At 37.2% G+C, this 14,810-nt stretch overlaps 2 protein-coding genes and 1 long non-coding RNA gene across 3 annotated transcripts; 1 reads left to right on the top strand and 2 right to left on the bottom strand.

The window, feature by feature from the left end:
• Window positions 1-251: 251 nt before the first annotated feature.
• Window positions 252-4,564, bottom strand: LOC120635138. Its single transcript, XM_039906073.1, has 4 exons — window positions 4,293-4,564; window positions 3,536-3,658; window positions 1,785-3,429; window positions 252-698 (listed from the first exon to the last, which is right to left on the bottom strand). The coding sequence occupies exons 1-4, from the start codon at window positions 4,367-4,369 to the stop codon at window positions 252-254; spliced, it is 2,292 nt and encodes a 763-aa protein (XP_039762007.1). The 5' UTR covers window positions 4,370-4,564.
• Window positions 4,565-7,828: 3,264 nt separating this feature from the next.
• LOC120635486 lies at window positions 7,829-12,015 on the top strand. Its single transcript, XM_039906511.1, has 3 exons — window positions 7,829-8,396; window positions 9,294-9,647; window positions 9,953-12,015. Exons 2-3 carry the CDS (start codon window positions 9,528-9,530, stop codon window positions 10,373-10,375), a joined length of 543 nt encoding a protein of 180 aa, XP_039762445.1. The 5' UTR covers window positions 7,829-8,396; window positions 9,294-9,527; the 3' UTR covers window positions 10,376-12,015.
• A 173-nt stretch (window positions 12,016-12,188) lies between these two features.
• On the bottom strand, window positions 12,189-13,764 carry LOC120635487. Its single transcript, XR_005659286.1, has 3 exons — window positions 13,661-13,764; window positions 13,407-13,586; window positions 12,189-13,313 (listed from the first exon to the last, which is right to left on the bottom strand). It is a non-coding gene; the product is annotated as an uncharacterized LOC120635487 (long non-coding RNA).
• Between the last annotated feature and the right edge of the window lie 1,046 nt (window positions 13,765-14,810).

Below are 14,810 nucleotides of genomic sequence, written 5' to 3'. Positions count from 1 at the left end.
GAGCCTATATGTGTAACAGGTTACTGTCTATTTTAGTTAAATTGTCTATTTTAAAGTTTATAAAAATGTAGAGAAGAACAAAATAAAAACCTGTTGCTTTTTACACTAATTTTTCTTAGATCCTAATAATGTTAATTTTGTAATAAGAATTAAGATTTATAATGAAATAAAAACCTCTTTTAATCAACACTATATTTATTGCGAAACATCAACAAAAATCTAAAAAAATAGTAACCAAAGTAATCAACTGGCTAGACAGAGTCAACAGAGGAGTCATCTTCGTCCGTTTGATTGAGTGTGTCTTGTATTTTCTTAGCATAGGGTAGATTAGTAAAATCCCCATGATATCTGCTAGGGATAACACCATCATTGCATAGCTTTGTCAAATCTTTATATTTGATTTCTGATATGGCCAATCTTTTTTTATAAAGGGGTTTCAATTGTTGGAATTCCTTTTTTAATTTTATTTCTAACGTCTCATTAGAAGCTGATGGTGCAGTATCCTTTTCCTTCAATTTTCCTTTCCCTTTTCCTTTACCCTTTCCTTTTATTACACCCTTTCCTTTTGGCTTAAAATAATTATCAAATAATTTAATTTCATGAGTGGTCGCATCAGGTTTCATAGAATGTTTAGTTGTAAACGTGTTTACATCCTTTTTCTTCATTGTAGCAATTCTAATTTTCGATGTATTTAATTCCTTTGTACAATTAGAAAAGCATTCCTGCGTCACTGTGTCCCAGTCGATAAAATCAGTAAATTCAAGAACGTTTACATTGTAAGGACGAGGATTTTTCCGGGCCGATTCTATATAACTTGACCATTGTGTAGGGCTCCAAACAATTATTTTTCTTACTTCACGTTCTATTACAGAGTGCATGCTATCTACAGGCATATAGCTATGTCCCGGTAGCAGGTAATTAATTTGAATGACTTCAATATTTTTAGATACCGTCAAAAAACCTTTAAAAATCGAAAGTATGGTTTTATTACGATTTTGTCCGCTACAACAATCGCAATAAAAGATAACTTTTTTTATTCCTCTTTCGTCAACATTTTGCAGATACTTATAAATACAAGAACCTATCTCTTTTGCGCCTCGTTTCCCATCACATTCACCCCATGTGTAACAAAAACCATTTTGAGTGGAGCTTTCATAAATCGTAAAGTTGAAAACTGTAAATTTTCGCGTGTAGTAAAGTAAGATGTTATCACCATGGGGTGTATTCAAAACCTTCTGTAAATCAAAGCTTGATACTATAGTCTCCTTGTCTATCAGATGCAAACTTTGATGACATTTGAATCGTTCGTATGTTGCTTCTTTTTCTTCGATGTGAGCCTTAATAATTTCGGAATCCATATTGACTTTATTTTCATTATGATCGTTTTCGTATTTGGTACAAATTTTGCATTTATCTTTCTTTGGTACGTGGACAGTAACATTGTTGTATTCCGTTTTGAAAAAATCTTTGAATTTTCGCTCACCTAGATAGTTTTCCTGATTTTCTTCGCATTTTTTTTTGTATAAACGATAAAGGTTAGTTGTATTCTTATACTCTTGTGGTAAATATAATTTGCTTGATTTTTTCCGACAATAATGTGAAGGAAGATATGGAAGAGATTCAATGTAGTGCTTTGCTGAAGCTATCACAGACTCATCATACTTTGGATTGCTCGATTTCTTTCGACTTTCTGCTTGAGAAAGTCCTTCTTGAACATTACCTATAGTATAAAGTAAATAATTTTGTCCAATATCTAAGGTTTTTAGTATAAATTTTTGACACACCTGTCTTCTGCCCTCGCCTTCATTTATGTAGTATTCGTAAGTAAACTTTCTTTTGCTGTCGATCACGCCTTTTTTTGGTCTATTAACCGGAACTCGTAAGGCACATTGTACCAGCCAATCTTTTTTTCTTTGAGAATTCAAATTCCAAAAATAATCAAAAATACTTTGTCTCCTTTCCTCGGTGATTTCAAAACAATTCCTGGGACATTTTGTAGGCTCGCAGGGATTTGCCTTTAATGTTTTTTTCTCTACAAGCTTTCCAGACGAAGTCTCATAACTGTCACCTTTTTCTCGTTTCATTCTCCTAATCTTCCTTTTATTTTCCACTTTTCTTTTCTTAAATTGTACAGTTCCTTCCAATGGTTTGTCAATATTTCTTTTCTTTTGTAATTTCTTTCTCTTATTTGTAGGTTTAGTATGTTTTGGGTCATTTTCAGAGTTAGATGACGACATGTTATCGCTTTCTTTGCCGGACCATAGATCTGAGCTTCCAGAGGAAAAATCTTCGCCTTGAGCAACATTAAGTTTGTCATAACATTCATCGTCTGATATAAAATCAATGTGTTCTTTTTTTAACTTAGGGAGTTCCTGTATACATTTTCTTTTGCGAGATTTTTTAATATCAGGCATTCGATTTTTATTTGTATTGCTACTAGAAGGAGTAGGTAAGTTCAATGTTCCTAATTTTTTTAAGGAAGATGAGTCCGATATTTCATCACAGGCAGTTTCAGGTACTATAACCTGTACTGGGATATCTGCAGCAAGAGATACAGGTGAGTCCACATTCATACCATCTGTACAGGAAGTTGCAGGGACTATATCCAGCACTGAAATATCTGGAGAGTGAGCTTTAGGTATGTCCATGTACATAATGTCTGCACAAGAAGTTGTCGGTACAAAGTCTAACAATGAGGGAGATGAATGAAGACCCAAAGCTTTGTTATCACCGCGAGGAGTTGCATGGTCTGTGCACAAAGTCTCAATCTCAATGGCAGTGCAAGAAGACACAGGTAGAGCCAAAGCCTTAATATCAGTGTAAGAGGTTGGAGATACTGTATCTAAAGGTGCAATATCTGTGGACTGAGATGTAGGTAAATCAAAAGCCATAACGGGGGCGCAGGCAGATTTAGAGATATCCAAACCAAGTTTGCAGAATGATGTATTAGGTATGTTCGAACATTCATTAAAGGTCACTATTTGATTAACATTTTGTGAATATTTTTTTGTTTCTTTTAAGGGCAACACATCGTTTTTGTTACAACGTTTTACACTGTCATTTGAATAAAGTTCACAGTATTTCTTTTCATTGAGTTTAGCAGTCAAAATATTATCAACGTTTTCAACAGAAACAATGTTAATTTTCTTTTCTGTTTCAGATGACTCGGGTATATTATTACTCTTAACGAGATCACTATTATTAGAATCATTAAAAAATGAGTGAGACATTTCTAGACATAGAGTTGACGTGTTAAGAATATTGCTGCTGTCACTACTACTATAATTCACAACTGCTTCCTTTTGTTTTTTAATTTCCACAGTATCATATGACTGAAATGTTGAAATATCTGATTCATTGATATCTACAATAATATCTGTAGCTGACGAGTTCAAATTGCTCTCAATTGAGTCACGAGAATTATGGGATCTGAAAGCGAAAAAACATTTGAGTTAATCAAATAAGGACCACGTATTTTTTAATATTAATGTGTTGGGAGCCATTAGCTTATTGAATTTGAAGCAAGTATACTTACTTTTTTGCTAAAAATGACTGCACGTCGAGTTTTATACATTCTGTATCACTTTGATCAATTATATTATCAGCTGACGAGTTTTGGGAGTACGAGTATTCCTTATGGTTTTTTACAGATTCGGATCTGAAAATAAGGGAAATAAATAATGTAATTTATTTTGGCATAGCGAGCTCTTTTTTCATGTTCTAAATACGAGTACCTTCAAATATTATTTAAAAATAATTATTGATTACCGGAAACTTGTTGATCGCTCTTCGTACCTATTTTTATTAGTTAGACAACAAACAATATCGATTACTCTCAGAGAACAGTCCTTACAACTTCTAGCAGTACTGGATAAAAATTACTGTAATGTTAACGTATTAAAAATACCCAGATAGGTAGGATTTCGGAGTCAATAATCAGATTCCAGGGACTGATTTTGGAAGCGACTGATTAGGTTTGTATTTTAAAATATTATTTCTAAATAAAATCGTGTGAAAATATTTAATAACGGTACTCTGATGTTTTTTATAATCTACCATTAATTTAAATGGTCTGCATAAGTGTAAAGTCTTCCAGATTTGAATCCCGGCCGGGGTAAGTAAGTAACTATGTTTGATGGATATTAATAGGGATTTACCAATTTAACTATCATTAATTATCTATGTCCATAATACGGATACCTAGATAATTGTTGTACCCAACCCTTACAAGAACACACGACGTTAATAATTACAATATTAATAGTTTCAATCTTGAAATATTAAGAACTTACCTTTCTATTTCTGCCTTTATTCTTATCAATTCCTGTTTACGCTGCAGTAATTGTTTTAAATTATTAAATTTTTCCATTTTGCACACCGGTAACAAACAACTACACCGAAAAACAAGTCAGCGCCAACTAATCGCGCCACTAACACCAAAAAGCGTGCGCGCCTGTTGTAAATAATGTCATTTGTCTCCTTCACACTCATTGCGTGTGAGGGAGACAAATGCCGAAGTGCCGCTTGGCTCGTGTGGCGCTTTACTTACAACCAGCCATCATTGGTGTAGGTAGGTATTCTGAACAGATATATTTAGTAAAACAGGGTAAAGGGCAAACTTATTAACTTACTTACCTGCAAATTGGTGTAACTGTCACTATAGTTTGGGCCCAATTGGTGTAACGTTGGAAGTAATGAATTAATAGTAAGGTAAAATAAGTTTAGTGACATTTAATCGGATAGTGCAGATAATATTTTGGTGTATCCGTAGGGAATTTCTTTATTCATCTTAAATAAAAATGTAAAAGCAATGTTTTTTCGGTTACATGCATTTGTAAATACTTTATTTACTACCATTATAAAAATACACGAATTTAACCGGCAAAAATGAATCAAATGTTTATTACCTCAAAATTTTAATAGAAATGTGAAAAGTACATATCCAAAAAAAGTAAGGTATCTGCATATTTTTAAAAGATCGAGTTTTTTTAAATATAACATTCGAAAGAGCAGAAAAATCTTAAAAAAACTGTATACTTAACTCATTTTACGTGTTTTGTCGGTTACCCCAATTGAACCTGCAGGTGACGATATATGTATGTACATATGTATATATACATAATATGTATGTATAAAGAATCTTATCATTGGATCTGTAATTTGTCGGATTAGAAGGTACTCTTTTGTAGAAAAATCCGGACTATAGGGGGTCTTAGGCAGTACTCTATAATTCGACGAATTCGATAGTTCGACACTGCCCTGCAAAATGTTTGTCGGACTACCGTGTCCACTGTAAGTGTTTCTGTAGCTAGAGAAAAATAAGGATTGACCACCCACAAATGGCAAATCAATGTGGAAAAAAAGGCTTAGCAACCTAATTCTACGAGCAAGGCTTAATTTATTCCGTCTCTCTTATAGTATAGTCAATAGAATGGCAGATCCGACAAAACCAGAATGACATCAGACGCAGGACAGCTTAGTATTATGAAAAATTAAGCTTACTCTGCAAACAGCAGTAGAATCTGTACGGTGCAATTTATAATTACAGTATAATCTCACTAATCCGGCACTTCGATAGATCGGCACGTCCAATAATCCGGCACCCTCCGCCCACGCCTCCCTTTCTCCTCTATACCTGTGCGCTTTGGTCGCTGCGTCATCGACTAGCAGTCTAACCTTAAAACTGATCACGTGCACGTGGTAACATATTGTTTCTTTCAAGTGAGACTACACTAGCGAGCAAAACTATGGAATCACCGACTTGTATTTTGCTACGAGCGATTTTAAAAACTATTTGACTTATAAAGATGAATGAAAATGATACCATCTGATAGGTTATACTGTTTACTTTAAATCACTACCATATTCATTAAAATTGTATCTGTATTTCAGGAGCTGTCCTGGTTTAAGTAAAGGAGAAAGAAAAAATACAGTTTCGACTTCACGAGTCCTGGCGAGTTGCGCGACATTAATAGCCTATAAAAGCGCTTGGTATCAGAATTCTCTTATCAGGAGTTGCTCGAGCTGCCATCGCGTGCACACCTGTGCACCGGCGTTCGGGCCCGTCCTAGTGTTCGGTCACTGCGACTGCCTACCGAACCAACTGCGTCCAGCGGCGGCGCTCGGATTTACGCGTCATTCCTCCCCGATTCTGGTTCCCCGGTCTGCCACCAGCGGCAAGCCCCGGGGGCCGGGTCGGTGGGGTTGGCGTGCCGACACCGCTGCTCGGGCCACGTCAGGCAGCTCCGCCCCGCGTTGAAGCGCCCCGCGTACCGCGTCGAGCGCCCCGCGCTCCGCACCCCGCGTTTCCGCGTCGAGCGCCGCGCGCTCCGCGTTTTACGCGCCCTCGACTACTATGCCGCCGCCGACGCCGAACCCACCGCCGCTATCCCAGCGGCGCGTCACCCGAACGCGCGCGATCCGCCGTAAGGTGTTCGTGCGGTCAACAAACTCCGCAATCGAAGCTGGCCTGGATGCTATAATAGCGACCGGCCATGCTACAATCTCCGCCCGCGCAACCAGGAAGCCCACGGGCTTCCCGTCCGATGCCGGACCTTCCTCCGGAGCCGGTGAGGAGGCCTTTGATGCGAGCCCGCTCAGCCTTTCGCCGACCCCCTCAAGAATGCTGACACCAGCGCCCCCCACGGCACAGGCAAGAACTGCTGTGCCGACTCCGTCCCCGCGCCTCATCGCCCCGCAAATGGATATTGCGGTGGGGCGGTTCCCGTCTCCGCCACCAAGGAGAAATGAGAAAACCCCGGCGGCATTTACTGCAAGAAACTTGCCAGTAATATCGCCGAGTTCCCCAATGGACGAATCCTCGTCCCCAGGCCCTTCGTACGCGGCAACAGAAGAAAACCGCGAAGAAAACTGGTGCGGCATCCGCCGGCACCACCAATGCCACGGCAGCAACCTCTGCTGTCCCAACCAGCGCTCCCACTGTCACAATAGATGTCGGCAGCGCACCGAAGGCCACCGTCCGCTACCCTCCGCTCATCGTGGAAGCATTGCCGGACTGGCCCCAGCACTTCCGGGAGCTTAAGAGACTCCTCGGACACACACCGAACGGACGCCCATTTGGCAAGGGGGTCCGTTTCCTACCGAAGTCGGATCAGGAGTTCCGGCTGATCCAGCGCTACCTCACGCAGCTGGAGAGCACCAGCAGAATCTCCTGGTTCACCAGCAGAATCTCCTGGTTCTGCTACTCGCTGCCCGCCGAGCGAAGCCTTAAGGTCGCGATTCATGGCCTGCCGGCTGACACGGACCCGGCACTAGTGGAGGAGGAACTGCGCGAGCTCGGGTTTGTGCCAGAGCACGTGCGTGCCATCCCCGCCCGTCCAGGCAGACCAGGCTGCCTCATGTTCGCGCAGCTGAAGCGAACACCGCCCAAGTAACAAAAAGTGGTCTTGTAGTGGTTCCAGAGCCAGGTCTATAACAGGCTAGTAAAAGTTTATAACCACAGAAAAGGGCCCATTTTATACGCGTACTTTTGCTAATAAAACACTCATAGTAGACTTGGCGAGCACCACTTAGATCAATAATACACTTATAGTTGGACTACGCAGAACTATTTGCTCCTGCGAAGCCAGCTATGAGCATCTAACAGAACCAGCCACCACGACTTAAGCCCATAATACACTTATAGTTAGACTCCGGAGAACCATTTGCTCCCGCGAAGCTCACTATTAGCATTTAATTGAACCAGACAGGCGTGTAACGTACTCCGCGCTTCTATTACTAGCTACTTCAAACATTTGTGAATTGTTATTGTGTTATGTTGTGCGGTCGTGGAGAAAAATAAAAAAAATAAAAGGTAAGTTCATCTATTATATATAAAATATATTAATAAGTATTTCGCACGAAATATTATACGTGCATACGTGTGTGCACGGCAAACGCGTAAGTATTTTCGGTGAAGTATATTGTGTTTTACATCTCAATTTTTGTTCGCCTTCTGAACACGGCGTATTTACAAAGTTGTGTTTAAAAATAATATTAGTCCTAACAGCATTGTCGCGCCATATTGTGACGAATTAGAGTTCCGCACACAAATGTCTTAAATGCTTGCTAAACTAAGAGTTTATTATTTTTATGTTTTAGTTGTGACTTGGATCGAACTACTATGGTCATATTTCTAGACGTAGACCGTTTTTTGACTAAAAATGATATCCGAGCCTTAAAAACTGCGAGATGGCCTTGGATTGAAACTCATTTCTTGTTATCTCGCAATTGCCATGGTTGTGGCAAGAGAGTTTCAACATATTCTGGAGAAAGGCCAGTTCATATTGTTTTGAAGGAAGAACACATAAAATTATTGTTAAACGAAAAAAATTTTTGGTGTGAAAATTGCAACTTCGCCGTTTATGACCATTTCACTAGTGACGAATGTGAACTAGGTAATTAATTTTATTACTTCATTTCATAAATATTTTTTAAAGATTGTAATTGCTGCTTGGTGGAAATCATCCGTAAATATACTAGATAAGTATTTCTAGGGTTTAACCTGTGGTATAACTGCGGGGAATCCCTGTGTTATGTAGGTAATGTTTGAACTGAAGTTAGCCGCGCGCGCGGGATAGCTGGCGCGGCGCTCGCTCGCCAGTCGCATGCCGCGTGCGTGTCTGTTCTTGTTCAGTAAGCTCTTAGTTAGCTGTGCTAATGTGATGACGGCGGACGTGCGTGAATAATATTGAGCAATAATTTTTCGTTTACATCACAAAGGTTGATGTTATGCACTGCTTACTTAACCTGTTCATCTGACGCCCACTAGCACCAAAGATAAACCACCGGCGCCGGTTAACCGAACTTTTACAACATCATACCATAGGAACATATTTTGGGATAAGTATTGGTGCAGGTGGGAACTAAGGACTAAAATTTCAATTGTTCTTGCATCTTGACTCATGACGCCTTGCGTACCTGAACCGGTGCTTTTCTTAGTGCTTACGTTCGTCCCTAATATTCTACCTATATCGTTTAAGCAAAATTGTATTACGTGCAAATTAACTTGTGTGCGTTTCACAAGTGAGCTCTCTTTTCGTTATGTTGGCAGCATGCGAAATTGTTCGAAAATAATCCGTAGGCTCATGTAATAAGGACGTTCATTAAAGAATGGGCATAAGGACGTCCTTATTGCATCTCCATACAGATTATTTTTGGACAATTCGCAATGCTGCCAATATAACGGAGCTCTATGTAAACTATTGCATCTGTCTCCGTAAGTTCGTTCGGTTTGTTTCTTATGGTTTGATGTATTATAAAATGTATTTATAGTTACATGTATTTTTTTACAGATTCCTGCCATGCCTTTCTCAGTAGTGCAAACAATTGAAAAAGGCGAATTAAGATTAACGGCCGTACCAGATCTGTGGGTGCATAATAAATTACTTTTTTGGCCAAAGAAGTCAGCAGATAAATTAAGGAGGCAGGAAAATAGTTCACCTGATGCTTCTTGGGAAATCATGTCATGTGATGTAAAAAGAAAAAATCTTGAAACATTTTAAGAGGCACAGGATGAAATTGATACAATGAGTGACAAATCAGATACTGAAACTGACGAAGGAGATACGAACCGTCGATCATTACGCAAGGAAAAATATCCCTTGCCAGATAAATCTTTCAACGAATTGGCGAAGACTTTAACAGATGTAAGTATCATCCATCATCCAAGTTACCAGTTCCTATACCAGTTCTAGAACCACTAGATGCCACGTTTGACACATATTGCAAGGGTTATTAGGTATTATATGATAGAACAATAAAATTTATAAATTTATATGTATCACCCATTATTGGTGAGAGGTGGTCAGCCTTTCGCCTATTATACAGCAGTACCCTTATATCCCACTTACAGACTCAATCATCTTGGTGTAAGAATTGTGTATCCTGCGTTGGTGGACCTTAAAGTAAATAAATAAATAAATAAAAATGTTATAATCATATTTTTTTTCAGAATCATAATCAAATGCTAAGTACCACAACACCAGTCACTCAAGTAGCCCAGAAATCCCAAGAAGACACAAATTGCTGTTTTGTGCCCCAAGACCAGATTGTTGGTACAGTCGAGGGCAATATTCCTGTCACAATTCCGGAATCGAATTTCCTCTTTTATACACATACAGAACCGGAAATTTCAACACCAACTAACGAGATTGAAGCTATTAAGGAGAGCATAGCAACCATTATAGCCAATCAAAATTCCTTACATGAAATCCAAACTAATATGTGTGTAAAGATCTCAGAAATACAAACAGAGCTAAGATCATTCATAAAAATGAGCGTATCACAAAAAAGAGTTGACGAAGAGCCAACTCTAATAAAAAATATCAAAGACCTTGAGGAATTTGAAAAAAATCTATCAAATAGAACATTCTAAGATAACATGTTGATGAAATTTGTCGGTGTGTGTTCTAAAGGTTTGGGCAAAGGCGGCGTAAATGCCTACCACTTGGTCGATTCTTTGTTTGAAAGAAATTTTCTTAAGCAATGTACGTGGACTGGCTTTTCCAAGAAAGAAGCAGTAAAAATATGTTTTAAAGCGTTTACGAGAACGATTTCTCTTTTTTTTGATATTATCCACGCAACAGATGAAAGTTTTACAAAAGTGGACTGCGATAAATTTTTTAAAACTATTTTGAAAAATGCTCATAAACGCAGCGAAAGCAATCAGAGGATGTCGGCTCCAAAAGTTAGAGTAATAAAGAGAAAAAGGACAGCAAAAACTCTTCCAATAGATGTGCCGATTGAGAATGTTAACGGAGAGGACTCCGGTCAAAACAGCGTCGAGACTCCCGATTTAAACAATGAAGAGAGATCTGACCAAAATGATGTTGAGATTTTCTATCAAAGTGATGAAGAGAGGCCTGATAAAACGACGAAGGGATGTCCGACTAATTGAGTACGTAGTTAATGTTTTCATATAATGTTTACACACCTACATTTGGTAACTCGATTCATTTTTTGTCGCTGATTTTTGAATAATCCTAGATTAGGTGGGAATAATTAATTATTGATGGTGATATTACTTAACAAGAGGTTAAGTTTTCATAGTTGTTATTTCTAAGTTTATTTTAAAGTTCCTTTGGTAGCTAAGACTTGTTGGTTGAATAAAAGAGTACCTATTTAACTAAACGTGAAAAAAGTGATTTTTGATGTACCTATATAACAAAATTTTGTATTGTAGTACTTATACCTAAAATTAAAAAGCAAACAAGCTATGTAGAAAATAGTAGTACCAATAGTAAAAGCTGTTTGTATTGATGAATGCTATCATCTGCTTATGGGATCAAAACCTTCGAAACGGGTTGGAAGATTTTTGTGTGGAGCCTGAGGGGTTGCGTCCCACCTACAACTTTTCTTGTGAAAAGCCGTAGCCATTGATGGAACTTCCATAAATCGATAGATTGTTTCAATACGAATCGAAACTGAAGAGTGATAAAATCTCTTAAAGTGTCACATTTCCGAGATACAGGCCATCAAACGTTCTAATATTGGAGTTTTGAAACTTTTGACAGCCTTTACCTTGGAAATGTGAGATTTTATCACTCTTTAGTTTCAATTTGTATTAAAGCGAACTATCGAGTTATGGAAGTTCCATCAATGGCTGCGACTTTTCACAAAAAAGTTGTAGGTAGGCCGGGCCCAACCTAGGCCAAATGCTGTTTTTACCATAGTTTTGTATATTTTTTTTAATTTGTTGGAATTGTGAGTTTTGTTCATTAATTTTTAAGCACATAATTTTTTAATGTTAAATTTTTTAACTTTTTTTGTTTAACCTACAACTATAGAGTATTTCGTTAGCATAACTTAGTAATCTGACGAATTTTGGCTATTAATTTTAAAGTCACGTTTGGTTAGTCAAAAATTATATTTATTTTTATCTATATGTAAGCATAAATAAAGGAAAGGAAGTATTTGATACACAAGATACTGAAGGACTTGTAATTGTGATAAATGATTGTGACTGTTTCTTGTCAATATGCTAAAGGAAAGGAACGTGATTACCTCATTGATTATACCTTTTAAGATTGATTTTGGTCTCGCTTTAAGATTATTGTAATAAAAAAAATTGTTATTGAAATAATAAAACTTTAATTTTGATTATTACAGACTTTTATTATGTTCACTTACAGAGTATGTAACAAAGGTATGAAAAACATTTTCCTACCATACAAAATACTCACCATTTTACACTTAATAATTGAAATTTTGAAAATATCGGCCTCTCTGTTGCGATGTAATTCATCATTATCACACTGATAAATGTTTAAAAAAGAAGATTTTAGTGGCTTTTCAAATGCATCTTGAGTTTGTTGCACAACAAAACCACGTATTTCTATATCTTGCTCCTGGGTCTGACTATTGTTTTTAATATAAACTGATATGAATTCAACCAAGTGATTATCATTAGTGAGAAACCATTGGTCTTGTTTCTTTTTTGATAATATAAATGAATTTAAACATAAAACATTTTTCTTTATAACTGGACATTTGTTGTTCTCTGTTGTTAGACTATTTAACTCAACTAAATCCCTTTCAATGATTCTCCTTGCAATTTGACGTAGTGGCTTTTTTCCATGTCTTACCATATGCTTCAAATGTTGAAGTTTATTTTTGAATTAGTAGGCATTAAAATTTTGCAGAGTCCCGAATTTTTTAACTTCGTCAACTAAATGTGAGAGATTGTGAATGTTACTTGTCACATAGTCTTTACCGTATATTCTTTTGAACTGTTCTGTAAAATGTGCCAACATTTCTTCAGCAATCTGAAGGAATTTAAAATGTTTTTCGATCGAACAGATTGTGATAGCACAAAAGAAATGCATGAAATGTGTATAAGCTTCTTCTTTTAAGACCTCCTTAAGAATCACCAAGCTAAGGTAGTAAAGAAAACTACGAAACTCTGAACCTTTCCAGTGTTTTAAAATGTCCAGTGATCTAACTGACCGATGTATTTCTGTAGGCATTTCACAATCATTTAAGAAATTGTCAACTTTAGCTATATCGCTAGCACTCCATTTAGTTAGATAAATACCAAAATTGCCATCACGCCATCCTATTAGTAATCTTTTCATAAGCCCCAGGTCAATGAGATGCAGCGAATCTGACACCGGAAAATCTTCAATCATATCAATGTTGAGTTTGAGTAACGGCGAGTCTAACTTGTGGTGTTGCCCGTATTTCTTTTCACGAGTCTTGGTCATTCCTTTTGGGGCAATTAAACTGGGGAAATGTCACAGTATTTGATTTGTGAGAGTATTCCCCGACCACCGTGCATTTAAGGCATCCATGTTTACTATTAAAGTTCGATACACCTGAAACAATTATATTGTTTTTAATTAGCTGAATTAGTTAATTAGCTGATAGTACTATATGTTTCTATACTATGTAATTAGTGAAATAAAAACCTTTTATCATAGCTCTTACAGGTGAATCGCAAATGAATGCTCCTAATTTGACATGTATTATTTTTTCTCTTTGTGATTTGTCTGTTATTTTAAGTCCCTCTGGAAGTTGCTGCATTTCTGTTACAAAAGGTCCCAAAAAAGTGTCAAGATCTTTAGGCTTTCCATCACCAGCATAGATACCTATGAAAAAAGCAAACATTGTCATCTAAGATTTTCATTATTTTGTCTACGAAGCTGACGTAACAGGTACTTACCTACGACAAAAGGCGGCAGTGGAATTTCAGATACTGAACATAAAATGGGCCAAAACTGGTACTTAGAACTTTTAAACACTGGAAGGCCGTCAATGTTTATTTTTAAAGAAAGTTTATCAGGTGGGACAGAGAGCTCTTCAACAATATTTTTTAAACATTTTTTCAGACCATTATGCCAATATTCCCCTGGAGCTGAACAAATAATATCCACATTTGCCTTGTTTGTTTGTAGAAGAGTTCGTGCGTCATTAGGGAGGATATTTTTCAACTTTATATTTAAAATTTTTAATAATGAATTTAACGCCACATGTGGAATATTGTGTTCTACTGCCCATTTACTAAGGTTACTACGTAGTTTATTATTCTCCTCGTATGTTGAATAGCAGTCATCTTCATCTTCCTGCTCAGAATCAGAGTTGTCACAAATATATTCCTCGTCATTGTCAGAGTCTAAATCACTTGTTATGGGTAAAACCTTGTTTTGTACCGAAACGCCACTACTAACTCCTGGACTAATATCTTGAAAATTATTATTTCGTCCGGAACCCTCACCATCTTCTACAGAACGTTCTTGGCTCGATGTAAATCTATTACTCGGCACACTTATCATTTGTTGGTATGTTTTCTGCACTTTCCTTTTATATGAACCGCTTTTTTTTAACCGCTTCCATTTGTTTATATCCATTTTTATAATAATTTAATAAAAACCCAATGACTCAAAAGAAATCAAAATGGCCGTGAAGATGCGATAAACATTAAAAGCAATTGTCTTCTTAAATGGACTTCACGAAGATATCTTTGGACACTAATAGTTTTACAAGAAACCTTTACATAGAAATTAAGACTAACAGCATTCGAGAGTCCACAATAATACCACGTACGTCTTACTCTTAGAGGAAACCATTGTAGAACAAATTCACTTATAATTGGCACGTAAAGTTGACTTATAAACCCCTACAAGGTCAAGTAACAAATGCAAATGGTTCTAAGTGTATTTAGTTCTATAAATTACTATTACTGGCTTAAGACACTTATAGCGGATTTATAATTACTTCTTGTAGACAATTATAAGTGTAACTTACTGGAGCAAGTTTTCTCAAGTGTATTTACACCTATACAACACTTTTATAGGCCTTCTTAGCCTTTACTG

This window comes from Pararge aegeria, chromosome 26 (genome assembly GCF_905163445.1).
Source record: "Pararge aegeria chromosome 26, ilParAegt1.1, whole genome shotgun sequence".
In the NCBI taxonomy this organism is placed as follows: domain Eukaryota; kingdom Metazoa; phylum Arthropoda; class Insecta; order Lepidoptera; family Nymphalidae; genus Pararge; species Pararge aegeria.
Note: the sequence above shows the minus strand (reverse complement) of the source record. Positions and strands in the feature narration are given on the sequence as shown.

What these genes read in the sequence shown, in the direction of transcription:
- LOC120635486 (XM_039906511.1), top strand. Translation starts at nt 9,528, where the DNA reads ATGAGTGACAAATCAGATACTGAAACTGACGAAGGAGATACGAACCGT. An exon ending in TGGCGAAGACTTTAACAGAT is followed by an intron (nt 9,648 to 9,952) that starts GTAAGTATCATC and finishes ATTTTTTTTCAG; the next exon opens with AATCATAATCAAATGCTAAG.
- LOC120635138 (XM_039906073.1), bottom strand. Translation starts at nt 4,369, where the DNA reads ATGGAAAAATTTAATAATTTAAAACAATTACTGCAGCGTAAACAGGAA. An exon ending in CAGTCATTTTTAGCAAAAAA is followed by an intron (nt 3,430 to 3,535) that starts GTAAGTATACTT and finishes TTTCGCTTTCAG; the next exon opens with ATCCCATAATTCTCGTGACT. An exon ending in AAGGCGAGGGCAGAAGACAG is followed by an intron (nt 699 to 1,784) that starts GTGTGTCAAAAA and finishes AATTGTACAAAG; the next exon opens with GAATTAAATACATCGAAAAT.